Source organism: Cyanistes caeruleus, chromosome 13 (assembly GCF_971803275.1).
Source record: "Cyanistes caeruleus chromosome 13, bCyaCae1.hap1.1, whole genome shotgun sequence".
Classification (NCBI taxonomy): domain Eukaryota; kingdom Metazoa; phylum Chordata; class Aves; order Passeriformes; family Paridae; genus Cyanistes; species Cyanistes caeruleus.
The window spans coordinates 19,618,029-19,643,065 of NC_141713.1; the positions used below are offsets into that span (position 1 = coordinate 19,618,029).

Consider the following 25,037-nt stretch of genomic DNA (forward strand, 5'->3'; position numbering starts at 1 on the left):
AATCTTTAATTCTCTTTTTATTGATGGAAAAGTACTCTTGCATCTTCTCAATGTGATAAAAAAGCACAACTGACCATCACACCACCAAGGCTACATATCCACCCACAACCCAGTGGCCATCAGAGCCTGTGAAATCAGTTTGGGATGTCAAATGACTCTGAAGAAACATTTTAAGGACTAGCAGTTTATTAAGGTATAAACATCCTGCAAAATTTGGAGCAGTGAAGAGCTACTATTGTTTTTTAAGCACTAATTGGGCACTTTTAGCTACATGCTCAAAAAGCCTGCAGAGCTGCCTTGATGTGGCTAAGTGATATTTTATCAAGGCTTACTGGCAAATTTCTGAAAGGAAGTTGATCACTCTTGTGGCTATGACTAAGAATGGAGAGAAGCTTGAGAAGACTTTGACTTGCAAGAAGAATTTCTCAGACCTGCTTGGAGAGAGTAGATTGACATCAGTCACATAGTGGCACCTTCAACTGTAATTATTTTAGGACTAAAAACCAGTTTCCTCAGAGCAGTTTGACTGCAGCATCCCTGCAGAACCACCTTCCAGAGAGATTCAGGTAAAAATCTTGCAGAAACTGCTTTTCTGTCCCCTCCTTGGTGGAGCTCAGAGTTCAACAAGTCAAGAGGGAGTTGTCCTGCTCTTAACTCTTTCCATGCCAGCCCAGTAAATCCTTTGTCCCCAGACCACAGTGAAGCCACCCACATCCCACCTTCAGCCAATGTCCCAGCGACCAAAGCCATGGTGTTGCGTGGGCACAGCGCATTCCAAACCCTCCCTCGGGGCCAGGTTTGCACCCCCACTGCCCAAAGGTGAGTGACAAACTAGAGGAGTGACTATATACAACTTTTTAGAGCCCCGCAGGAACTGGGAAATTTCATGTAAAGGTCCTGTCAAGTCTTGTCCCAGGCTAATCATTAGCCAGCCTCTAACAGGGCACATAACTACCGTGTTTTAACCAGGGTTATGTCAGCTGAGCCACATATTCAGTTTCTTTTCCCTATCAAGAGTTAAACTAGAATTTCCCCTTTGCTAAATCCACACCCAAACACACAGATAGTCTGAAGAACTTGGAACCCTCAAGAGTGAGACACCCATGAATAAACCCAAAAGTCTTTCTGGTTTGTGCCTCGTGCGTCCCACATGGCACTGCCCTGCCACAGGGTTAACCAGCCTGCCACCCACCCTGAGGCACAGGGATCTCAGGTACAGCAACTTCCTGCTCCTGCCCTGACAGGAGACAGCACTTTGGACTCTGAGGGAGCTTTAGGGAACCTGCAACAGCTCTCTGCGGCATCTGACACAGCAACAACATGCAGGGAAGATTTTTTTCCAGAGTTCTCCTTTTTTTGGAGCAAAGGACTCTTGTAGGCACAGGATAGCCGACATCAGACCAAAATAGTGGGCAGAAAGGGTGTGGGAAGAGTTTTGTGTCCCAAATCATCATTAATATGATCTACTTTTTGGGTGTGGTTGCTTCTGTTCCTCAGCTTTTCAAACCCTGCCCCCCTACAGAAATGGGTCTGTGTTTCCCTTACCAGCATGCCACAGAGTATTAGAATAACTCACCATGAATTATCCCAGAGACAGCTCAGAAGTCTGGTTCTGCAGGAAAGAAGCGCAGAGCATTAGACCTGGGGGCAAATGGCACCCACTATCCCCCGTCCCCACAAGGTTGTCCCCTGGAAACAGCCCCAATGTGGTAATCAGAGTTGCCCTAAACTACATCTGAGTCTAGGTCACCACCATCAGCCCCAACTGCTGCATTCTTCTTTATATCCACACAAAATAAAGCAAAAATTCACTCCATAACCCATCACCTTCTAGTTAAATTCACCAAGGCAGAGATTGGATGAGATAGCATCACCAAATCCCTATGGATTAACACCAATGCGTGTCCTCCCTGAATCCTTCAGAGGTTTGTGAAAGCCTTTTCCGCTGAAACCAAGTTAATTTTCTATTTCTAATACAAGACCTTCAAACCCCACTCTGTTCCAACACCCTGCTTCCCAGGAAAAGGAACAGAGACAGCATGGATACAAAGCAAGGAGCTCCAGCACGCAGGAGGGGTGGCACAACGTACCCCATCGGTAAAGTTGTGGCTGGGCCATGGTGGAATGTGCCACCTTGCAAGCGAAGGTGTCACCCCTTGTGGGGGTGAAGGGCACATAGACCAGGCGCTGGAACTGCCACTTCTCGTTGAAGGACAGGTCCCCGTACTTGACGTCGGGAATGGGCTCCCCGTTCTTCAGGAGTTCGATGTCAATCTTGGGTGGGTGAAAGCCAGTGACGAAGCAGTGGAGGGTGTTCTCCTCTCCCTCCTTGGCCCGTAAGCGGGCGTAGACCTCGACCTTCGGCACCTCTGGAGAGAGAAGCGAAGCCGAGTGAGAAGCGGGGCTGTGGTGAGCATCGCCTCGATGCCAGCACTCGCCCATCCGCCCGCCCGGGCAAAGCGACCGCGGACCCGCCGGGACCCCGCAGCCCCTCACCCCCTTCAGGAGCCTTGTCGCCGCCCCAGGCACTCACCACCGGCCGCCTCCAGGTCGAGCAGCGCCAGCAGCACCAGCAGCCCGAGAGCCAGGACACCCCGCGCCATCACCGCCGCTGGCCGTCCAACCACTTCCCGGAACGCACCGCCCCCGCCACGCTTCGCCTTTTATAGACTCCGGACGCCGCCGCCAATCATGGCGCGAAACGGCCGTTACGTCATCAGTCTCCGGGCAGAACGGGAGCTCCGAGGTTGTGCGAGCCAAAGCGGCGCTTTCGCTTTCAGTTCCGCGCTGAGTGGCGGGGAAGGACCCGGGCGGAGACCGCGGGGCGTCGGGCAGCAGCGGCTGGGCGTGAGCCCAGGTGGGCAATGGCAGCCCGGGTGTGGGCACAGGCCCAGGGCAGTGCCCGTCCCCTGTGCTGGGCACTGCTGAGGCCACACCTCAAATCCTGGGATCAGTTCTGCGCCTTTCAAGGACATTGAGGGGCTGGAGCGTGTTCAGAGATGGGGACGGAGCTGGGGAAGGGGCTGGAGTACCAGGAAGAGCTGAGGGAGGTCGGGGGTCTCAGCCTGGAGAAAATGAGGCTCGGGGGACCTTCTTTCTCTACAACTTCCTGACAGGAGGGGGAAGCTAGTGGGGTTGTGCTCTGTGCCCAAGGAGAAAAGGGGAGGACAAGAGGAAACAGCTTCAAGTAGCACCAGGAAAGGTTTATATTGGATCTTAGAGAAAAGTTCTCTGAAAGTCCTGTCCAACCTTGCCACCGGCTGCCAGGGCAGTGGTGGTGTCCTCATCCCTGAAGAGATTTAAAAGCCCTGTGGATGTGGTACTTGGGGACATGGGTTAGTGGTGGCTTTGGCAGTGCTGGAGGAATGATTTGACTTGATGGTCACAGCGAACTTTTCCAACCTAAATGGGGATAAAACCCACCTCTGGCAGAAGACTTTGCATCCAGGGCTGGTATAACACAGCCTATGGTGGAGCAAGCACTCCACCTTATTTTCAAAACCTCTTTCAAAACCTGTGTGGAATGTCTCATTCCAGCAGCTGCAGGGTGTGAAACTGACTGTTGTTTGAGCACAGCACAGACGCCCTGACATAAAACATGAGAATTCTAACACCAAAAAACAGGTTTTCTGATGCCTCCTCCAGCAGAACTGTGAGGCTAGGAATGCCACTGAGTGTCCCAGAAATGCTGCTTAGAAGGAAAATAAAGGGAAAAGATAAGAAAGTCTCTGCTAGTGGGGAGAACACAACAGCATAGTGCAAGTACCAAAACACTAAATCCCTTTAGGATCTGCTTTCTTAATGCACTTCATTAAAACACAAAATAAATTTAAAAAGCATGTATGGAGAATATCCCAAAGGGAGCAGGTAAATCAGGAGAGGCCAAGCAAAGGAAAATCTTGGAAACACTTGTTATCAGTTCCCACTGGCCCAGCTCCTGCTGGGTTTGCTGACTACCCAGCGAGCAGTGCTGAAAACATGCAATGTTTTCCTCAGTGTAGGATAAACAGATGCAGCTGTGGCCAGAGCCTTATCAGGGATCTCAGGGCTCCGGCAGAAATAATCCCTGACTGCTCCATGGGTGGCAGAACTGTTATTAGGGTCACCACAGCAGGAGTCACCAGCTTGGTCCAGCTGTCCCCCGGGTGAATCTGGCTCTGCCCAAGTGGACACTCCCCTTGGCTCGGGGAAAGGATGGCAGGACATGAATCCTTTCCAGGCCCTTTGGGATGTGACTCCCTGGCAATGACTCTACTGTAATCCCCAACACCTGTCAGAATTTCCCAGTAAAGAGAACAACAACTCTTCCACACTATGTTTACAAAAAGCCACAATGACTTGGTTAGAGTAGTAGTAGAGTAGTTAGAGTAGTAATTCTTCCACTTCTGGGACACTTCTGCTTTCATTAGCAGAATATTGGGAGAATTAATTGGGAATGGATGACATGACCAAGGTGCTCCTGGTATTCAGGGGGATAAGGGCAACTCGCTAGGTTTTGTGGGATGCAGAAATTTATAGCATTAGTACTGGAACCCGTGCTCGATGTAACCTTCCAGAATATTCAACCCCGACAGATCACATCCCAGCAGTTTTCCATAACTCCCCAGAAGGACATCAGCCCCGAGAACACGGCGGCAGTCGAGGAGCGAGGCGAGCAGTGTGGAAGACCGGGCTGTTCCGTGCCCCGCGATCCGCAGGTGGGGTCACTGCACCTCCTCATCTTCCCTGGGCTGCGGGGACCCCTCGTGCGGGGGCACGGCGCGGCCAGTGCGCATGCGCGGGACGCCGCTGGGCGCCGCCATGCTGTACGGCAGGCGCATGCCGGGCCGGCGGGGGCGGCCCATAAAAGGGGCGGCGGGGACAGTGTGGCCCCGTAGAGGGACCCGGGACGGAGGGTGGGTGAGTGGGAGGAGGAGGTGGTGGCGGCACCGCGGGATGGCGGAGGGCGGCGAGCGCATCGTGAGTGCCTGCCCGCCCTGCTCCGCTTCCCCGCTGCCGCCTCCCCGCTGCCGCCTCCCGGCGCCCCGCTCCCTCTGCGGTGCTCGTTCTCCGGGGCTGGCGCTCGCTGGAACGCTCTGTCTCGGAGCAGACGCTGCCCTGGAGGTGCTGGTGGGATGCTCTCCCACCAGCTCGTGCCCTCGTAGCGGGTTTTCGCTCTGAAGCCCGGTAGTGTCTCAGCCCCGCCGCGCTGGTGCCGCTCCGTGCCGGCATTCGCTGCTGCCAGCAGCTTTCGTGGGCTGAGCCTGCGGGTCCCGTCCTCGCTGGCAGTGCCGCTGGCTCCTGCTTTTCCCTTTTTCAGCTGTGAGCCCTGTGGGTTGCCTGGCACCACCAATAGAGTGAGGGGGAGGTTGGGTGTCCCTCCGCTTTTGGAGCATTGGTTAGGGTTACCTCTCCTTTAGCGAGCAATCTGCTGCTTCCAAATTCAGATTCTCGAGGATTTTCTGCTGCTGGAAGATGCTCTTCTGCTGGAAGAGATGGCTGAGGAGGATGAGGAGCTCGACCTGTACAACGAGATGACTTTTGGGTTAGGTAAGACCTTAGGGGAGTCCCGGTGTTGGAGAGCACTCTGCCAGCACTCTGGGGGAGCAGACGCCCTGGTGGGCACTGCCCAGGCATTCACCCACGCTGCTGTGTGCTGCTTCCCCCCCTCCAAGACCGAGACTCCACAGAGGAGGATGTCCAAAAACTCCTGGTAGTACCAGACATAAGCCCTGAGGTGGCCAAAGCACTGGTAGAGGCGACTGGAGGAGCAGCTGAGCAGCTGGAGGAGCTGGCCGAGGAGGAAGATGGGATAGAGGTGGAGCAGGTTAACTCTCAGTTGGAGGAAGAGGTAGAGGAGCTGGGGACTGAGGAACAGGAGGAAGACCAGGAGTGCTTTGAGGAGCCCAGTGAACTGGGAGACCCAGCAGTGATGAGAGCTGTGCGGAGCAAACCCACGCTGGAGGTGATGTGTGAGCAGACAGGGGGTCCCACCTCCATCCCCATGCTGTTGGGTCCTGCCCCACAGAGGGTGTTGGGGCAGGGAGACAGACCTTTAACTCCCCTTTCCTTGCAGAGCCAGGACTCGGCAGTGCTGGACAGCAGGATTGGTACTTGCTGGGGAGAGTTTGGCAAGAAGGACATGGTAAAAATGTCCCCACCCATCTGGTGATGAGGCAGGGTAGCTCCTCTGGTGTCCCCTGCTCTCTCCTCCTGTTCGCTTGCCTCATGCCAACATCTCCCTGTTTTCCAGCTGTCAATGGATCCCTCGGAGTGGGGCTCCTTCCCTGGCAGTGTTCTGCGCCACCTCATGCTGGAGGTGGGTACCTCCAGCCAGGCCTTCAGGGGGTGGCTAATGGGCTCCCCACTACTCTAGGACAATGGCCGCACAGGGAATTTAGGATACCTGACGCATCTCCAAATGGCTCTGGAGGTGCACAGATGTGTCTTGGATGCCAAGGCTGAGTACCCACCCAAAGCAGAGCCTGGGTTTGAAGGCAAAGTTATTGAATTTGGGGGGACTGGGCCCTCCATGCTTGGTGTTCCCATGGGTCCCCAGCTGTTCCACACTACCAGGATGGGAGCCCAGCTGGAGCATGGTCTTGGCTGAGCAACGACCAAAGGTTTTAGTGAGCTGACTGTTGCTGAAGGAACTAAATTGTTCCCAGCTGTGCCCTGTTCCCACCTGCTGCTGCCTCCTCCCTGCAGGATAAAGCCATCCTCCAGGTCTTGGAGAGACCTCCACCATCTACCAGCATGGACGTGGACTTTGTTGGCTCTCCTGTGCAGAGGGGCTATGGGGGCTCTCCCTGGCTCAAGTGCCCTGACTTAAGACTGATGTCCCCCAAGCCCTTCCCCCAGTGCTTTCTCCAGCAGGTAACAGGTTTGGAGGTGCTCTTGAATCCCTTCTTTCTCTCTCTGCCTCCCCTTCTTGGAGGTGCAGCCTCGAGGACAGGCTTGTCTGAGTGATACCTTCTGTCTCCTGCTCTGCACCAGGCACCCCTGATGTCTCCTCAACCCTTCCCACCGGCTTGCAGACCCCCTCCACTCTTTGCTCCCAACCAGGTAATGAATGTGGTGGGCTTTGAGCCACTGCCATGGTCCCGCTGAGGCACCCCTGGAGTGGTAAGGGGATAGGGAGAGTGGCAGTATCTGGGGATAGGAGGAATAGGAGCCAGAAGCCAGCACAGAGCTGGCTGACCCCTCTGGGATGCTCAGAGGGGAAGGCTCAGACCCTTGATCTCGTCTCTCCCTCTCAGATGGCGGGATATGCACCTCCAACCCCTTTCCAGCCTGGGTCTCCCACTGTGGGCAGCCCACCGCGGCCCCTGGGCGTGCACTTCAGGCCCATGTCCTCTTCTTTGGACCCTGCTCTCATCTTCAGCCCCTCAGCCATGGGCCAGCTAAACTTCAGGTAGTAGGAGTGGGATGTTGGGGTGGGACTGGAGGGGACCTACAAAGCAGCTGGGCATCACCTCACTCTGGGGACATCCCAAAACCCCTCCTTGACTCCTGTCTGGTGTTCTCTGCAGCACACCCAGCCACATGACTCAGCTGCACCCCCAGCACCAGCGCATCCTGATGCAGCAGCAGGGCAGGCAGATGCAGAGGTATGGAGGTCTTTGAGGTGCAGGGGAGGGCTCTGGGTGATCACAGTGGACTGAGGTCTTCTCTTGTGCCAGCGTCTCCCCCAAGAAGCTGTGGTCTTGTAAAGTGGACCCTTATGCTGGACTGATGACTTCCAAGGAGAAGGACTGGGTTGTCAAGGTGCAGATGATGCAGCTGCAGAGTGAGAATATGGATGATGACTACTACTATCAGGTGAGCTCCTGCTGGCAGCACCTGTGGCTTGTTCCCCTGAGGGTGGGGCTTTGGGAGCTGGAGAAACCCTCCAGGAGTGGTGGAGGAGACTCCTGGCTTATCCTGTTGTTACAGACCTACTACCACCGGCTGGAGCGCAAACAGGCAGAGGAGGAGCTGCTGGGCAGGCGCAACAAGCCCCCCAAGCTGATCACGCCGTTCATCCAAAAAGTGGAGACCTATGACTCTGGTGAGAGGCTGGGGTGAGTGTTGGGGGGCTGAACGAGGAGCTCTGGGATGTGGTGTCACCGTATTCCTGCTCTTCTGCAGTGGTGCGCATTGCTGGCTCGCTGGGCCAGGTCACGGTGTCCACCTGCTACAGCCCTCGCCGGGCCATCGATGCTGTGCACCATGCCCTCGTGGAGGAGGAGGTAGGTGAAGGGAAGTTGGGGTCCTGAATTGCTGGGACTGCTGCTTTAGGAGCTGTCCTGAGCAGTGGGATGGGGCACACAGTTGGAGGAGATGCCACCTCAGCAGTGGCAGCTTGTGCCTGGCCAAGGGGTGGGATTGGGCTCTGGCCATGGTTTCCCCATGGGACTGCTCTGTGTCCTGAAGTTACCTCTGATCCCCAGGCAGCAGCTGGCCCAGTGCTGGGCTGGTGGCAGTGTCTGGGGATGGCTGTAACCTTTGTGCCTTCCTTTCTACCCTCCCTAAGGCCGCAGAGACCCACCTGCTGCGGGCGCTGCACAGGATCGAGAAGGTGAGTGAGTGGTGATTTGGGGAAGGGCAGGATGGTCCAGGTGTTCTGTTTTCTTCCAGGGATTTCTCTAAGTGGATGTCTACCTAGGCAGGGTTCTGGATAATAGCCAGTTGGTAGGAGATGCTCCGAGCTTCCTCCTTACCCTGTGTCCTTTCTCCAGCTCTTCCTGCAGCTCCTGGAAGTGGAGGAGGTGCAACAGAAAGTGTCTCTGGCCCTCGGGGAGCAACAGCCCCACAAGCAGGAGCAGAAGAGCCAAAAAGTGGAGAATATCTACCAAGCTTTGAAAATCAGGGCTTGCAGCAGTGAAGAGTGAGTCTGTGCCATGGGGAGAGGGGAGCAGGCAGCATGTCCAGGTCCTTGTGGATCTGAGATGGTCATTGATGAGCAGGTCTGTGTCACAGGAGGATTGGGTCCTTCCATGTGTCACTGCAGCCTGTGCTGACCCTGCCCGTGAGCCTTGTCCTCCAGTGGACAAGTGGACAAGTGGATGCTGGTCCTTTTTAATGGATAGAGATGCTCCAGGTGCCTTGAGATTTGTGCCAATGCAACCTGTGTTCCCAGGGAGGCAGAAGATGAATTCCTGCAGCTGCTGTGTGTGCGGAAGGGCAAGAAGCTTGTGGCCCGGCTGCTGCCCCACTTGATTGGAGAGCAGAAGGAGAAGATCCTGCTGACCATCACCCACCACCTGGCCTTCCTCATGAAGAAGGACATGTTGGATGAGGCAAGCACCTCTAGCTGCCACAGGGCCTGGGCTGTCTCCTTCCTCCTCTGTTCTTGCTGGGGGTGGCCCCCTGGGCAATGAGGGGGGCTTGTCTTGTGGGGTTAGCACAAGACAGGAGTATCTTCACATCCTTAGGGAGGAGAAGGTCTCCAGGAGTCAGCCACCAGCAGTCCTGGTGGCAGTGGCTCTCCCCTCCAAGTGCTGGGATGGGGGTGTGGCTGTGACAGGTGAAAGGATCTCAGATTTCTGCTCTCCCCTCTGCCCTGCCCAGTCTCTCCCCCTGCTCTACAGCCCATTGAATGAGGTGGTGGGTGAGATGACCTTCAGCAAACTGATTGAGATACTGCAGGAGCTCACCCGGCCTCTATCCAAGTCTTCAGAGCTCCCCCTCACCATGGCCTTGAAGAACAAGGTACGTGGCCCTGAGTCTCACTGTGTCCCTGGGGTGGCACTGCTGCTGGCTGTGACATTCCTGGTGCTTTCCTGCAGTTTGGCATCTCCTTGCTCTATTCCCTGCTGAGCCACGGAGAGAGGCTGCTGTCCTCACATGCGCCACTGACGCCGTGCAGAGGGGATTTCGAGGCATGGTGAGGGACTGTGTGAGCTGGGGGGGGTGCCTCCGCTCTGTGGGGCGCTCACCCCCGTGCTGGTGCCCCCAGGACGGACACGGTGTACCTGATGTCCCGAGAGCTGTCGCGCCTGCCTACAGGCTTGCTGGCAGAGCCCCTCTTCCTGCCCAGCAACCTCGTCTCGCTCTTCTGCCGCTACGTGGACAAGCAGACTCTGTATCACCTGGCAGCCAAGATGGCTGAGTGAGTACTGCCTGGAATGGCTCCCTGCCTCTCCTGGGGATCCCCCAGACAGAGAAGAGCAGACAGCACTGGGGGCTCACTGCTTCCATCCCCCCTTGGAATTATCTCCAGATATCTACTGGGCTGAGCTGATCCTGGTGCCTTTGCTCCCACTTCTTTGGGACAGATCAGCAACCTGATATACTCCATCCCTGTCCTTTCCCTGCAGGTGTTCTCCGTTGCCCACAGAGACTGACGTATTCTGCTGAGCCCTGGGTGCTGGGGATGGGAATGGGCAGGACCCGATGGCTTTGGAAGTGAACACTTACCCTGGTGCAGGGCACTCTGGGTGACACGGGCAGGGCTGGCACTGAGGGACTGGTGCCACCCTGTCTCGGTGCCTGGGGGGAGGCTGTGGGTGGGTGTGACTTATTTTGGCCTCCCCCTCGGCAGTGGGTGCTGGGTCACGGCAGGGGCTGAGGCAGGGCACAGAGGTGCTGGGAGCACCTGGGGGGTGATTTTGTCTACGGCACATTCTGTAGAGTGCTTGATAGAGAATAAAAAGGTGATTATGAGCTCCTCTGGCTCCTGGGGGTGGCTTATGTTGGATGCACAGTGGGCATTGCTGGGCAGGGAGACCCCTGGCCTGGGACAGGGATCTGGCAAAGGGCAAGGAGAAGGGAGGGATGCTCAGAGGATTGAGGAGGAGAAAAGAGTGCTTGGAGAGGGGATCAGTGGCCCACCCAGAGGTCTAAACCTGACACCCAAAGCCTGGTGGGTATTTAAAAGAGGATTGCAGCAGAGACTTGTCTCATCCTCAGACTGCTCAAGCTCCAGCCCCGAGTGGATGAAACTATTCCTTTAAAAGGGCATCCTTCAGGGGCCAAAAGAAGAATTTACAGGGAATAAGGCTGTGAGGGCTTGGGTGGGATTTATCTACACTGCTCATCAAGGTAGCTCAGTTTCTTCTGCTTCAGAGTGCAAAGTCCAGCTGGCAGGACCTCCCAGTCCTTCTGGCAGGTGTATCTCCTGCTGCCTCTCCTGCTCATCTTAAAGGATATGTATGCTCCTCGTGCTTTATCCTTAGGGAGTTTTCTGGGACAGCCATGTTCATTCCTAGCCATCTGTCACTCCAGGACACCATCCTCTTTGAAAGAGTGCCACTGGCAGGTTCTCCATGGAGTAAGCCCCTTGTTACAAACTCACTGAGACAATCTGGGGGGATTCCAGTGTGGTGTCTCACCTGCCACTGAAAGAACAGACCTTGTTGTTACAAAGCCTAGAGAGAATTTCAGGCAGGAGGGAATTAGCAGCTGCTCATTGATAACAGGAACTGGGGAGGACACTGCCAAGTCCTTCAGATAAGGATAAGCCGTGTTCTGTTTTCTGTTTGCTCCTTGCCTGGGAGCCAGGGTGGATGAAGGATGGAAGTGTGACCTGGCTGCAAACATATACTAGACAAAGTTCTAGTGTGGAAGGTTGAAGATCTCTGTTGGGTTTTGCTGCTTCATAACAGGAGACAGCTGAGGGAAAAGAAGGAAAACCATCTCCTTGTTCCTGTCCCACAGCCAAGTGTCTCACAGCACCCAGTGCTTCCCACCCTCTCCATGGGGCAGCACCCAGGAATTAATCTAGTCTTTGCATGACCCCTAGATCACTCACCTGCATCTGGATGTTCTCCCTTAATCCAGAGCTGATGGAAGTCCAGGGTGTCTTATCTGCCCCGCCCAGCTTCTCCTGGTGCTCTCCTGAGGGGATCGTTGGCCCTAGAGGATGGTGGTGACCCAGGACTGGGCTGTCACTGTCTTGGGTGGGAAAGGGGGTATGGGGCTCATCCTGGAATGTTTTGGGGTGTATGGAGCTAAGCCAGGGCTGTCTTGGGTGTTGTATGGGGTTAATCCTGAAACATCTTCAGGGTGTGTGTCTTATCCTGGGCTATCGTGGAGGGTATAGAGTTTATCCTGGGATCTCTTGGGGGGTGTGTATGTGACTTATCCAAGGATGCCTTGTGGGAGTATGGGGTTAATCCTGGGGTGTCTTGGAGGTTGTATGGCACTCAGCCTGGGATGTCCTGAGGTTCTGGAGCTCATCCTGTGAGGTTTTGGTAGGTGTATGGGGTTCATCCTGGGGCATCTTCAGGGTATTAGGGCTTATCCTGGGATGTTCTGGGGGGTTATAGGGCTCATCCTGGTCTACCTCCAGGGTATGAGGCTTATCCTGGGGTATTTTTGGTGGTATAGAACTTACCTTGAGATGCTTTGAAGTGGGTATGGGTCTCATCCTGGGATGTCTTGCTGGGATGTCTTACTGTGTGCATTCTGGGCATTTTTAAGGTCTGAGGCTCATCTTGCAAAATCCTGGTGGGTATATGACTCAGCCTAGGACAACTTAAGTGGTTTAGGGCTCATCCTGGGATGTCTGGGTTAGTGTATGGGGTTCGTCCTGTGACATCGTCAGGGTCTGGGACTTATCCTGGGACATCTTCAAGGTCTGTGGCTCATCCTGCGCTGTCTGGAGTGGTACAGGGCTCATTCTGGGGTGTCTCGGAGGTTGCATGGGGTTCATGCCGGGACATCTCTAGGTTATGTGGCTTAGTACGGGGTTCATCCTGGGGTGGTCTTTCTTTGGGGGGGGAAGGGGCTCAACCCGGAGTATTCTGAGCGATACGGGAGCACTCCCCGGGCTGTGGAGAGGACACGGGCTCGCTGCCGCGGGACCGCGGCCACCTCAGCCGGGGCGCTGAGGGGACACGGCGGCCTGGGCTCCCTCACTTCCGCCGGGTGGGGAAGACACGCCCCTCTTTCCGCCGCCACAATGGTACGGCCGGCACCCCCGTTTCCATGGTGACGACGCGGCGCCTGCCAGAGGCGGCGCTCATTGGCTGGCGCTGCCGACAGGGGCGGGGCGGGCAGGGGCGTTGCCCAATCCAAAGCCCGTCCGCAGCGGAGGCCCCGCCCCTCGGGTTAAGGCGTGGCGGGCGCTTCCGGAGGGGCGGGCGCGGGAGGAAGCGGCGGCGATGGCGTCGGGCGGTGGCCACGGATCCCGCTCGCCCTCCCCGGCCGAGCGCCGCCCGCCGCCCTTCCCCGAGCACCGCGGGCTGGAGGCCCCCGACAGCGACTCGGAGGGCGAGGACATCTTCACCGGCAGCGTGAGTGCGGCCACGGGCGGCGCGCCGCCCCGGGGACGCTGCGGGGCCGGGCCCGTGTGCGAGGGGTTGCCCGGGGCATCTTCCGGGCTTGGTGAAAATAGTGCGAAACACCCGCAAATCCACCAGAATAAAGGGAGGGGCGGTGATGCCTCTGGTCTCCTGTCCCTTCAGGGGGAACCTCGTAGAGGGGCTGCGGCGAGGGACCCGCGGGGCCGGGTGGGGGTCACAGGGTGGCCGTGGGGTGAGGAAAGGCTTGTTTCCCCGGGGTTGTAGCCTCTCTGTTCGTGCAGAACTACTGCCTAAAGCCGGGTTAGATGGAGCTTGGAGCAGCCTGCTCTGGTGGAAGGTGTTCTGCCCGTGGCAGGTGGTGGAATGAGATGGGCTTCAAGGTCTCTCAGGACCGTCCTACAGCAGCAGCCACAGCTCAGTCTCCTTGCTGTGTAGCTTGTGAGGCTTCACTGGGGGGAGAAGCCTCATCTGCCTTCTGCCAGCATCATCAGCTCTGGTCCCCACAACTTCCAGAGGGTGTTGGTGTGGCTGCCGTGGTACCTTCAGTTTGAGATTGAGGGTGGTGTGGGGGGTGAGATGACAGGAGGCATGCCCTGTCTCCTGCTCACTAGGGCTGGGCTCCTGCTGGGCTGCAGGAGGGTCTTGGAGGGTTTGGTGGTACTTGTTCGGCAAACCAGGTGCTGCTGCACAGCTCCATGCTGAAGGAGGAGGTGTGAAGGGTGCCAGCGCCATGCCTTGTTTCCAGACAGTCTCCTGTACAGGAAGCTCAGCTTGCTGAAGGCTGTTGGCATTGTCCTGGGTTTGCTCCAGGCAGTGACCAGCGGGCAGGAGGGGAGTTAAAACACTGACTGGTGCTTTCACAAGCTGGATCCCACTCAGCTGAATTTTCCTGGCCAACCACTGGCCTCTGGTCCTTGGGATGAGCATCTTCATAGGGCGGGGATCTCAGCTGGGGGGGCCACAGAAGCTCTTCCAGCAGCCTGGAGGCTGGAATGCTGTGGAGTTTGATTCCCTGAGCTCTGGGAGCTTCTGCCCACTTCATCCAGACTTTTTCCAGCCTGCCTGCTCCAGCTGGCAGCGCAGGAGGAGTTGGTGTCCGTGGCAGGAAATTCTCTAGGAACATTATGCAGCTTTCTAGCCCAGGGAGGCCTTGAGCAGGAGATTGTGGCCGTGACCAAGTGAACCTGCTGGGAATGGCCTGGCCAAGCTCCTGCCACTGACACAAAGCCGGAGCTGTCTCTGCCCTGCTTCTGGTGCAGCTCCTGCCAGTGAGTTGTGCTCGTGTTTCCCATTTGCAGCAGGGAGAAGGGTAGATCTGGGGCAATGTGGATAGATTGTGACTTTGTGAGGGTGAACCTCGGACTACTCTGGGAAAAACAGCAGCTGGGTTGTATGTTTGGAAATCTGGGAAAGTTCAGCCATGGGCTTTGCAAGAGGAAGGTACTGATACCTATGGCAGGCACCAGGTCATGGAGATGGTCTGGAACTTCTCAGGACCTTTCTTTGGTGAGGAACTGGAGGATGCAGGAGGTGGCCCACCAAGAGGGGTGAGCACTGGGTGGCATGGAATTTCATGGGAATCACACATCCCTCTGCTGGAAGGGGAGGCTGGTGAGCCACAGCAGCTTATCAGGTGTTTGGTTTTGTTGTGGAAGGCGCTGTCATAACTAAAAATGTGCCTGTTCTTGTGACCTGCTGGCTTTGCTTGTGTCTGCCCTTGAACATTAGGAAAACACTTTGTGGGAAGCAGGGGAGGCAGATCTGCCTGGCTGCTGGCATTCAGGTGGCTCAGCAGCACCTGGCCATCGCCAGCAAGGAAGCATTTGGGTCAGACCTGAGTAGAACCAGAGCTGGACCTCATCTCTCTGTTGACAGGTTTGATCCCTGTGTGACCATAGCCCTTTCTAGGGATGCCCCCAAGGATCAGCTCTTCCCAAACAAGTTCTGTTTCCCTGTGGTGAGTGTCAGGCTGCTGCTGGGGGGACCTCTACCCGCACATGTGATGTTGTGGGGTGCTGAATCTGGCCCCAGAGGTGGCTGGTGTCATGCCATGGGCTGATCTAACAATGCCTCCTCTGTAGCACAAGATGGAGAAGCAGGAACAGGGCGTGGTGTTTTCATGCCTGAGGAACTAAATTTAAGGCAAACTGGGAAGCAATTGTGGTAGAAAACCACTTCGTCCATGTGCAGTGGGGTTCTTTATGAACCTGAAGATCTCCTGGGGGAGAAGAGGAGCTGTGTGACTCCTGTCCTCATAGGTCACCACTGGTACCAGTCCTCTCGTTGGCTTGGACACTAGTCTGAAGGGGTCTGGGGGGATAATTGGCATGGAGGGTCTCTGCTCCCTGCTCTCCATCACTAACAAACATAGCTTGTGCCTTTAACTGCTGTGATCCAAGCTGGGAGCAGTCCCTCCTCTAGGAAAACATCCTAAAATACAGGAGCTCTTTTGGCTGTTTTGTTTTTACCACCCGAAGACATGAGCCCACCTCCAAGGAAAGCTGCCTCAGCACAGCTTCACTCCTTCAGGAGCAGTGTGACCCAATGGTGCTTCCTTGCTGGAGAGAGTGCCAAGGAGCTGCTGGTTTGGAGTCTCTAATAGAGCTCCATTTACTGTCCATCAAAGACCTGTTCTGTTCTCTGCTGGGTCCTACAGAATAGCACTTGCCATCCCCTTCTTCCTTGGGATATCTGCCTGCCTGCAAAGTGAGGGAGGATTTGCGATGCAGGCATCTCTAGCAGAACTGTTGGAGCAGCTCTGTCTTCTGGTGGGGTGGACTGGTTGGCATAAAAGCTCTCAGGTGGGCTGTCCCCTTGTCCCCAAGCCTGCTCCTAGCAGCCAGGATGGTCCTTTCAGGGTGGAAACTGGTTCTGGAGTTTGGTGTGACACTTGTTGTCCTTAGAAGTGGCAGAAAGGATGATACTGAAGGGTGAGTGGAAGGCCACAGGGTGGTGGACAAGGAAGGTAACATGTTTGCTCCTCCATCCCTCAGTGTAAATGACCTGTCTTTGACCTTTTAATCTTCTCACAGAGCAACTCCCCAGCCCCGAAAGAAGAATCTCCTCTCCTTGTGAGCAGCTCTTCCAAAGAGAACGGGGTTCATGTGGAGCAGGATGATCAGGACCTATTTGCAGGTGAGTCTGTGTGTGCTGAGCCTCTCTCAGTCCAGGCATGGAGTGATAGTCCTAAAATAAGCAAAATAAGATCATAAGGAAGAGCAGATCAGAAGTCCTCATCACAAACACATGTTTTGGTTGTTCTGGTGTTGTGTTTGGGAAGGTCGGAGCAGCCTCCATCAGGTCTCTAGGATAATCTGGACTAACTGTTTGGGAGCTGAAGAGGATTAAAATGACGGTTGCTGTGGTGAGTGTCTCCTCAGAGTTGATGGATTTTCCTTCTCTGCCTTTTCCTGACTCTGAGCCAGTGGAAAATGTATCTCTAGTAGAGACCTGACTGTTCCCAAGGAACAGGAAACACAACTCCCCTCAGCAGGGGAAAATGAGGAGGGACAGACATTCCCCAGCCCAGTCAATTCTGGGTGGAGGTGGAGGTTTTTACATCCTTCAGGTGGAGAAGTGACCTGGGAAGGAGCCTTCCTCCTATGTGACAGGTGAAAATCTGCCTTGGCAGATCTGCTCCAGGGTGCAGCTCCTCTAGCACGCAGCAAGGAGGTGATCAGTGAGAGGTGATGCCTGGCTCCTTCTGGAATAAGAAGTTCATTGGATTAACATAATGTTCTCCAGCAGGATTGATCAGATGTTCTTACTGCAGTAATGCTTTGTTTTGCTCTTCCCAGCGCTTACAGGTATCCTCCCTATGGATTTCTTTGCTAATTAAGATTACTGTTACTTCCTACATCCCGTGAATCAGAAAATATTGCCATTGCCTTTCCAGAAACCCCAAGGGAGAGGCTGACCCTTACAAACTTCTTTTGACAGATGCCACTGTGGAGCTGTCCCTTGACAACACTCAGAACAATCAGAAGAAGGAGGTGGCCAAAGCATCCAATCCTGTGCCCTCATTAGACACAGCAGCAAGTTCTTCTAGAAACCTTTCAAAGAACTATGAGGAAGTGAGAATTGTCTTCCAAACTGTCTTTGGCAGGAACCTTTCTGTGTGCTCTGTAAACATGAATCTTAAATTATGTAATTAACATGTAATTGCCTTATTGAATGCCCTGATTTCTATCTTGGGCCATCAGCCTGAGACTGATACCACTGGAGTGGGGCTCAGGTCAGCCTGTGGCATTCCTGCTCCTGTGGAGGTCCTGATTGCTTCCAGAGTTATAATAGTGGTGGATCTGGTCCTGAGGGTCCAAGCTGTGACTCCAAGCTCTGCAATTTCTTCTTGAGGCTGAGCAGTTTGTGCATCAGTCTGGGCAGATAGTGTGGTAGGAATGATAAACCCAGTTTGGGATCCTTGCCTGGACACGATGAGGAGCTGGAAGGCTTTATAGAGTGATCCTGGCCAGACTGAGGTGCTTGAGGTGCCCTGGCATGGGAACAAGTTCACTGTAATGGTTTGGGGTGGGTTGAAGCCTGGTTTCCTGGTTTTGACTTGTTGTCCCTCTGTGCTTTCTCCAAACAGCTGGAGGAAGAGGAGCAGGAGGACAAATTTGACCTGACTGTGGGAGTGAGCGACCCGGAGAAAGTTGGTGAGTTCCTGTCCTGCATGGTTAAAGGTCAGGGGAACCAGGCTTGGCCCTGCAGCTCTGGCCTCTGGGGTCTCTAAGCACAAACCTGATCCTTGAATGCCATCTCCAGGGCTTCCTCTGACACCTTAAAGAAATGATGCTGCACAAAGCCCAGGGTGAGAACAAGCAAGGCAGAGTCAGGTTCTGGAAAGCCCAGAGCCAGGTTTTTGGGATTCTTGGTGCCTGGCACTGTGGTGACCAACTTGGCATGACCTCCAGGCAGCACTGCCCTGTGTGGAGTTGGCACAGAGTAAGCAAAATTCCCTTAACCTGAAACTGAGTGCATTGTTCCATGCTGTGGCACATTCCCTGGAACTTGGGCTTGCCTGGGAAGCAACTCTGGCTTCTAAACAAGAAGCAGGAGGGCTTCTGCCTATTGAAAGGGGGTCAGAGTGTCATGATCAGCCACGTTGAAGTTCCTGCAGTGCAGAAAACCCAAGGTGACATCTGATCCCAGCCAGCAGAGCAGCCTCACAAGTGGCAGCTTGTTCCCACTGTGGCTTGTTATCTCTGGAGCTGGAAGGTGTAAATCAGATGTATCTTAAGAGTAGCACTGGAGCTTGGAGGGTGCCCTTCGGATGAACTGCCAGGTGAAAGAGGATTTCTGTGTGAGCTGGAGCAAACTGCATGTGGTGTTCCAGGATCCAGCCCCATCCAGCCTGACTTGCATGCCGTGAATAGACTGTTTCATGTGCCCCACAGCCTCCGAATTGTTGGGGTCTGAGCAGATGTGTGGAGCCAGCCCAGACGCTGCTGGCACAACAAGCGCCCAATTGTCAGTGCTGGCTCCCGTAGGAAGTGTGGGGAGGGATAAGCAGGTTGGGAAGTGGCTGCTGGGCAGGAGTCCAGGGCCACAGGGTGGGATGCTGCCTCTGGTTTTGCAGGAAGATCAGGGGCTCCATCAGACTCAAAATCAGGATCACCGAGGCAGGAAAATGACGGGAGCCTCGTGCTTTGTGTTCAGGGAATAGTGGGAAGTGGTGATGTTGTGATTCCAACACCTCATTTCTGTTTTCCACAGGGGATGGCATGAATGCCTATGTAGCCTACAAAGTGTCAACACAGGTATGTCTAACCCCTCTGTGTCTCATTTTCCATCGTTTTTCCCATGCTTCAAGGCAGCTGGACTGTATGTCCTTAGCCAAGCCAGCAGTGACCTAAATAAACAGGAGGCCTGAATGCCTTGTTCTGTGTTCAGGAGTTATAATCCACAAAGGATGAGCCTATCTGAGGAATGGGGTTGGAATCTATTTGAAAGGCCACTGGCTTTATTCTCACAGCCAGTTACCTCTTTGCAGCCTTGGTTGATAGGGATGCTCAGCATTGGAGGCAGCAGCAGGAATAACAAGCATTGGGAGAGTCCCTGAGCCCAGGGCTGCTGCTGAAGGTTCTGTGCCAGCAGCAGCATCAGATTGAGCTGACCTGAGCTCAACACTCTGCAGAGCTGCTGCTGCTGTAGTTGCAGTCACATCAGGAGCTGTTCCCCTCAGTTTCCATGAGAAATACAGCTGCTGGGGTGCTTTGGAGTCCTGCTCTGGGCTCTGGGAAGCTGCTCCAGCTGCTGGGCTACAGGCAACCTGTCGTCTGAAGAAATGACTGGAGAATTTGTTATCCTTAATTCTGTTCTGCAAACTCAGTCCAAAGCACTGGTGATCCCTGTAGTCTTTAGGTGACCTGAGGGGTGTGTCCCTGTTCCTGTGTGGAGCAGGGATGATGGGATTAGGGTGTGGGCTTACTAAGCAGCCCATGGCTGCAGGAACAGCTGCTTGTTATTTAATGCCATTAATGCTGCTGCTGCGTCCAAGGAGAATGCATCTGTGAGGGAAACTCTGGAAGACCTGGGCCAAAACTTGCTGTGCTCACATCTTGCAGAGCTGGTACTGTCCCACTTCATCCCAGAGGTGCCAGCAGGCAGAGCTGGCGGGGCCAGGCTTTCCTGGGGGAGTGTGACCCCAGTGTCATCTCTTCCCCAGACCAGCATGCCGATGTTCAGGAGCAAGCAGTTCTCAGTCAAAAGGAGGTTCAGTGACTTCCTGGGGCTCTATGAGAAGCTGTCGGAGAAACATGCCCAGAACGGGTTCATTGTCCCACCGCCGCCCGAGAAGAGCCTCATAGGTGAGTGAGGAGCTGCTCAGCACCAGTGCTGGTCCTGCACAGCTCCTGTGAGCCCTTCTGATGGTGAGCTCTGTGCCTGAGGATGGGCCTGTAGCAGTCTCAGAGCTGACAGGGAAAATAATCTGGAGTCTGTGGCATCATACTTGGAGCTCCGTACTTGGAGCTCTGGACTTAAATCCTTGATGGAGTTCACAGATGCCTCCCTGCCTGCTTGGTGAAGAGTAAAACCTCTGTGGTGTCACTGAATTGCTGTTCACTTGAGTCCAGCCTATTGCTTTGCCTCTTTCCTGCATGTCATTCCTCCTTCCTTGGGTATGAGCAGATTTCAAATCTCCAAAGTCTGATTCCTGATGTGAGATTCCTCTCCTCCACTGTCACCCTGGTAGTCTGTAATAAACCACTTTATCTCGTGTGTAGAGTTTAGAGCAGCTCATTAATCACATCTTCCTTCTGTGCTAGGCATGACCAAAGTGAAAGTTGGGAAAGAAGATTCCTCCTCTGCAGAGTTCCTAGAAAAACGTCGGGCTGCTCTGGAGAGGTATGACCCCATCAGCTGTCCCTGAACTGTGTGAGGGACCTCAGAGGGGTCTGGCAGGTCTGGCCTTCACCAAATTCCCCAGGGAGACAGGAGAACTGGTGGGTGCATTAGAGCAGTTGTTGGCTCGATTTCCATCTCCCCAGCACTATACTAGAGTAAATACCAAGCTGTGTCGCTGTGGTGGCTCAGAGCCAGATTTTCTACAGCCAGAGTAATTCCTGGAGTCGTTCCTCCCACAGGTACCTACGGAGAGTGGTCAGCCATCCAACCATGCTGCAGGACCCAGATGTCAGGGAGTTCTTGGAGAAGGAGGAGGTCAGTGGTGTGGAGTAAGGTATCCTTGGAAGCGCTGAAGGAAGTGGTGCTTGAGCAGTTAATGAGGCAGGATCCCACAGAGCTCAGCAGGAAGTGGCAGAACCCTGTGGGAGTTGGAGTGGGAACTGGTGTTGATACCAGGTGCCCACCAAAGCTGCTGAACCATCCCCTCAGCTGGACATGAGGGAGAAAATAAACAAAAGGCTTGTGGGTTGAAGTAAGGGCAGGAAGAGATCACTCAGCAGTTACCTCATGGGCAAAACAGAATCATGGAATGGCTTGGGCTGGAAGGGACTTTAAAAGCCCATCTCATTCCACACCCTGCCCTGGGCAGGAGCATCTTCTGCTATCCCAGGTTGTTCCAAGCCTCATCTGCTGGCCCTGGACACTTCCAGGGATGAGGGAGCCACAGCTTCTCTAGGCAACCTGTGCCAGAGTCTCATCACCCTCAAAGCTAAGAATTCCTTCCCAATATCCCATCTGTCCCTGCTCTCTGGCACTGGAAACCCATTTCCCCTTGTCCTGGCACTCCAGGCCCTTGTCCCCTGTCCCTCTCCCACTCTCCTGGAGGCCCTTTAGGCACTCAGTGGGGCTCTGAGGTTGCCCCAGAGCCTTCTCTTCTCCAGGTGAACACCCCCAGCCCTCCCAGCCTGGCTCCATCTCCTAAGGCAAAGCAAACTTTTCCCTTCCTTTCCAGCTCCCAAGAGCAGTAGGAACCCAGACCTTGAGTGGAGCAGGAATCATGAAGATGTTCAACAAGGCCACGGATGCTGTCAGTAAAATGACCATCAAGATGAATGAATCAGACCTCGTAAGTGTCGGGGCACCTCTGGGCTGTCCCTGTCCTCGCTCCGGAGCCAAAGGCTCTTCCCAGCTCCAGCTGTGGGAATCAGCTCTGGCTTTACCCCTTCAGTGGTTCGAGGAGAAGCTGCAGGAGGTGGAATGTGAGGACCAGCGGCTGCGGAAGCTGCACGCGGTGGTGGAGACACTGGTGAACCACCGGAAAGGTGACCAGATCAGCGCCGCGCACTGGCACCGGGGCTGGGACAGTCACACCCTGCCCCGTGCCTGGGGGGTCACCAGCTGTCCCAGGGACACTTCCAAGGACGTGGGACACTGTTATAAAGGATTCTGTCTCTTCTTCCTGGGAGACAGATGTAAAATGGTCACTCCAGTTCTTCTGTCCAGCTCCACAAGCTTGGGGTGGTAGTGTGAAAGGGAACCTGTGTCCTGTGGGATCACAGAATCCCAGGATGGCTTGGGGACTAAAGGGATCTTGAAGTTCATCTTGTTCCACCCCTGCCATGAGCAGGGACACCTCCCACTGTCCCAGGTTGCTTCAAGCCCTGTCCATCCTGGCCTTGGGCACTTCCAGGGATCCAGGGGCAGCCACAGCTGCTCTGGGCAGCCTGTGCCAGGGCCTCACCTCCCTCACAGGGAAGAATTCCCTCCCGATATCCCATCTATCCCTGCCCTCTGGCAGTGGGAAGCCATTTCCCCTTCATCCAGGCCCTTGTCCCAAGTCCCTCTCCAGCTCTCTTGGAGGCATTGGCAGGGGCTCTGAGGTTTCCCTGGAGCCTTCTCCAGGTTGATCAACCCCAATTCCCTCCGTCCATCTTCATGGGACTAAAAGCTGCTGTAACAAACCTGAGCAGAGCTGACCTTATTCCTTCTGAGACATTCTCTGGGAGTGGGGATGTTTTCCTTCCTCTGCATGTTCTGACTCCTGTGAAGCTGTGCCTGTCCTCCTGCTTGGCTGCTTCCCTTCTCCTCATGGCTGGGGGCTGCTAGCTCTGGCTGAGCCAGTGCTGGCTCTTCCAGCTGCTATCTCCTGGAGCTATGGAAAGTCAGCTCCAAGGGGTGAACCTTCTGCTGGGGAGCTCCTGGTGCAGCCAGGCCTGTCTCCTGACCCTCATCCCCATTCCCCAGAGCTGGCATTGAACACGGCCCAGTTTGCCAAGAGTCTGGCCATGCTGGGGAGCTCGGAGGACAACACAGCCCTGTCCCGGGCCTTGTCCCAACTGGCTGAGGTGGAGGAGAAGATTGAGCAGCTGCACCATGAACAGGCTAACAATGACTTCTTCCTCCTGGCTGAGCTCCTAGGGGACTACATCCGCCTGCTCTCGGTTGTAAGGGTAAGGACTCCTTTGCTCCTGCTCCTCATACCTGTCTTAGGCTCAGGGGTGCCAGGAGATCTTCCAAACTCAAGCACAGGACATAGCAGAGGGCATGCAAGGCATCCCACTTCAGGCAGAGGGAAAACTTGCTGGTTGTCCAGGTGTGCACTGGTTAGGTTGGAAAATGGCTGTAGGTGAGGCCTGGCTGTGCTGCTGTTCCCAGAGGGGATGTGGAGCAAGTTCATGGCTTGTGGGTGACACCAGCCCTTCCAGAGGTGAAGGCTGAAGCTGTGAGCTGGTAACTTGTGGTACAGGTGGTGAAAACTGACCTGCCAAGTGCCTGCTGCAGCAGAGCCTGAGTCCTGATGCTCCTGAGCTTGGGCATCGAGTCCACACAGCCCATCTGTAGTAGCACATCCAGCAGGCTGATCCCTCCCTGCCCCAAACACATCCTGCCACAGAGGCCAGAACACCATATCCTTGGTCCACATGGGAGCTGTGGATGCTCCAGAGCAGGACCCAATCTGTGTTCTGGCTCAGCTTTGGTCCTGGACCTCCAGTGTCCTCTTGTCAGGAGCCCTCTGCCCCTCCTTCCCTCCAGGGAGCCTTTGACCAGCGCATGAAGACCTGGCAACGGTGGCAGGATGCCCAGACCATGCTCCAGAAGAAGAGGGAGATGGAGGCCAGGCTGCTGTGGGCAAACAAACCCGACAAGCTGCAGCAGGCCAAGGATGAGATCTCGGAGGTAGGGAATGGAGCATGGGGCCTCTGCTCTGTTCCTGCCCTCCATGTTCCAGTGGGGGACCTTCTGGGCTGGGGATCTCCTCCTGACTGGGAGGGACAGGTGTCTGTGGCCAAGCTAGCCTTGGGTAAGGCTGCAGGAGGGGCTGCTGGTGGTCCTGCCTCCCGTGACCTCAATGCTGAGGTGGTGACAAGGGCTGGAAGGACCAACCTCTGCTCCAGCATCACCTCTCATGTGTACAGTTGTGGCTCCAAACCCCCATGGAGAGGGGAGCAGGAGTTCCTTCTCCTGCCCCCAAACAGCACTTCCTGTCTCCACAGTGGGAGTCCCGGGTGACACAGTACGAAAGGGACTTTGAGCGGATTTCTGCCGTCATCCGCAAGGAAGTGATACGGTTTGAGGTACGTTTAGGGCAGCCCTTGGGGCTGACCTGGGCTCCTGCCCCTCCTCCTGGCACAGCAGCATCCCTAAATCCCCTCATGTACAAACTGGGGTGTCGCTGAGAGCTTTTGGATAAGAGGGGCTTCCCCGCAGGGACCCCCTTAAAGTGAAGCTGGGTGGGCAAAGAGCCTCTGGGGCCGGTGTGCTCGTCTCCTCATAACACCCCAGGAGGAACAGGAAAATCCTGGTGGTTTCTCCTTCCCCCTCCCAAAATCTGGAGGGTTTTGGTGGTTGGTCCAACTTCACGCCCATCTCTTGCAGAAAGAGAAATCTAAGGACTTCAGAAACCACGTCATGAAATATCTTGAGACGTTACTGAACTCTCAGCAACAGGTGAGTGGTCCCTGATGTGCTTTCGTGTCCAAGTTCAGGCCAAGCTTGTGAATCTCAAGCATGACCCTCCTCCACTGCAGCTCCATCCTGAAGGCTCCTGACTCTCTCCCTCTCCTCCCTGCAGCTGGTGAAGTACTGGGAAGCGTTCCTGCCTGAAGCCAAGGCCATTTCCTAATTGGACTGAGCAAACCTGAATTTTGCCTTTTTTTTTATATACACTATACCTCCTCTTTTCCACGTGAGCAGCCCCTCGTTCCACATGGTGGAGCTGGTAGAGGTGTCACCCCCAGACGACGAGCAGCTTGTGAGCCAGTAACTCTTCTAACTGTATATTTTTCATTTAGCAACATATATTTTCTTACTGAAGAGAAACTAGTTTCCTGCTTCCAGACCAGACCTGCAGCCAGGGTGTTAATGAGATCTGGCAAATATCTATTTTTCAGGCTGGGTTTTAAGGCTCTAATGAATTATCTTACTCCTGCAGTGCCATTAAAGTTCTGTAATAAAACTTCTATCAGGGCAAACAGGCTCTGG

General features: G+C 54.9%; 3 protein-coding genes across 9 annotated transcripts; 2 read left to right on the forward strand and 1 right to left on the reverse strand.

Moving 5' to 3' along the window:
* Positions 1-4: 4 nt before the first annotated feature.
* Positions 5-2,629, reverse strand: B2M (beta-2-microglobulin). Of its 2 annotated transcripts, none has more exons than XM_023934356.2 (4): positions 2,534-2,629; positions 2,091-2,369; positions 1,577-1,612; positions 5-431 (listed from the first exon to the last, which is right to left on the reverse strand). In XM_023934356.2, the coding sequence occupies exons 1-3, from the start codon at positions 2,601-2,603 to the stop codon at positions 1,599-1,601; spliced, it is 363 nt and encodes a 120-aa protein (XP_023790124.1). In that variant the 5' UTR covers positions 2,604-2,629; the 3' UTR covers positions 5-431; positions 1,577-1,598. The 2 variants fall into 2 exon arrangements, with proteins under 2 accessions (XP_023790124.1, XP_023790125.1); XM_023934357.2 differs by having other exon boundaries at positions 5-434.
* Positions 2,630-4,086: 1,457 nt separating this feature from the next.
* PATL2 (PAT1 homolog 2) lies at positions 4,087-10,630 on the forward strand. 5 transcript variants are annotated; one of them, XM_086848861.1, is made up of 20 exons: positions 4,087-4,453; positions 4,575-4,697; positions 5,427-5,529; positions 5,655-5,944; positions 6,056-6,124; positions 6,233-6,298; positions 6,688-6,855; positions 6,976-7,044; positions 7,239-7,393; positions 7,512-7,589; positions 7,662-7,800; positions 7,915-8,029; positions 8,110-8,210; positions 8,495-8,539; positions 8,700-8,848; positions 9,101-9,260; positions 9,532-9,672; positions 9,750-9,847; positions 9,920-10,072; positions 10,281-10,630. In XM_086848861.1, the coding sequence occupies exons 1-20, from the start codon at positions 4,436-4,438 to the stop codon at positions 10,318-10,320; spliced, it is 2,280 nt and encodes a 759-aa protein (XP_086704987.1). In that variant the 5' UTR covers positions 4,087-4,435; the 3' UTR covers positions 10,321-10,630. The 5 variants fall into 5 exon arrangements, with proteins under 5 accessions (XP_086704987.1, XP_023790126.1, XP_086704988.1 ...); XM_023934358.2 differs by lacking the exon at positions 4,087-4,453 and having other exon boundaries at positions 4,503-4,697; XM_086848862.1 differs by lacking the exons at positions 4,087-4,453; positions 4,575-4,697 and adding an exon at positions 4,754-4,899.
* Positions 10,631-13,044: 2,414 nt separating this feature from the next.
* SNX1 (sorting nexin 1) lies at positions 13,045-25,027 on the forward strand. 2 transcript variants are annotated; one of them, XM_086848871.1, is made up of 15 exons: positions 13,045-13,199; positions 16,241-16,343; positions 17,148-17,281; positions 17,797-17,863; positions 18,924-18,967; positions 19,876-20,017; positions 20,477-20,555; positions 20,795-20,870; positions 21,568-21,681; positions 21,784-21,877; positions 22,800-23,005; positions 23,589-23,732; positions 24,050-24,130; positions 24,432-24,503; positions 24,584-25,027. In XM_086848871.1, exons 1-15 carry the CDS (start codon positions 13,068-13,070, stop codon positions 24,602-24,604), a joined length of 1,509 nt encoding a protein of 502 aa, XP_086704997.1. In that variant the 5' UTR covers positions 13,045-13,067; the 3' UTR covers positions 24,605-25,027. The 2 variants fall into 2 exon arrangements, with proteins under 2 accessions (XP_086704997.1, XP_086704996.1); XM_086848870.1 differs by having other exon boundaries at positions 24,628-25,027.
* Positions 25,028-25,037: the final 10 nt, after the last annotated feature.

Excerpts from the sequence above, each read along its gene's own strand:
- SNX1 (XM_086848870.1), top strand. The coding sequence starts at position 13,068 with ATGGCGTCGGGCGGTGGCCACGGATCCCGCTCGCCCTCCCCGGCCGAG. Across the intron at positions 13,200-16,240 it reads AGGACATCTTCACCGGCAGC|AGCAACTCCCCAGCCCCGAA; the intron begins GTGAGTGCGGCC and ends ATCTTCTCACAG. Across the intron at positions 16,344-17,147 it reads TGATCAGGACCTATTTGCAG|ATGCCACTGTGGAGCTGTCC; the intron begins GTGAGTCTGTGT and ends TTCTTTTGACAG.
- B2M (XM_023934356.2), bottom strand. The coding sequence starts at position 2,603 with ATGGCGCGGGGTGTCCTGGCTCTCGGGCTGCTGGTGCTGCTGGCGCTG. Across the intron at positions 2,370-2,533 it reads CGACCTGGAGGCGGCCGGTG|AGGTGCCGAAGGTCGAGGTC; the intron begins GTGAGTGCCTGG and ends TTCTCTCTCCAG.
- PATL2 (XM_023934358.2), top strand. The coding sequence starts at position 4,503 with ATGCAGAAATTTATAGCATTAGTACTGGAACCCGTGCTCGATGTAACC. Across the intron at positions 8,849-9,100 it reads AGGGCTTGCAGCAGTGAAGA|GGAGGCAGAAGATGAATTCC; the intron begins GTGAGTCTGTGC and ends CTGTGTTCCCAG. Across the intron at positions 10,073-10,280 it reads CTGGCAGCCAAGATGGCTGA|GTGTTCTCCGTTGCCCACAG; the intron begins GTGAGTACTGCC and ends CTTTCCCTGCAG.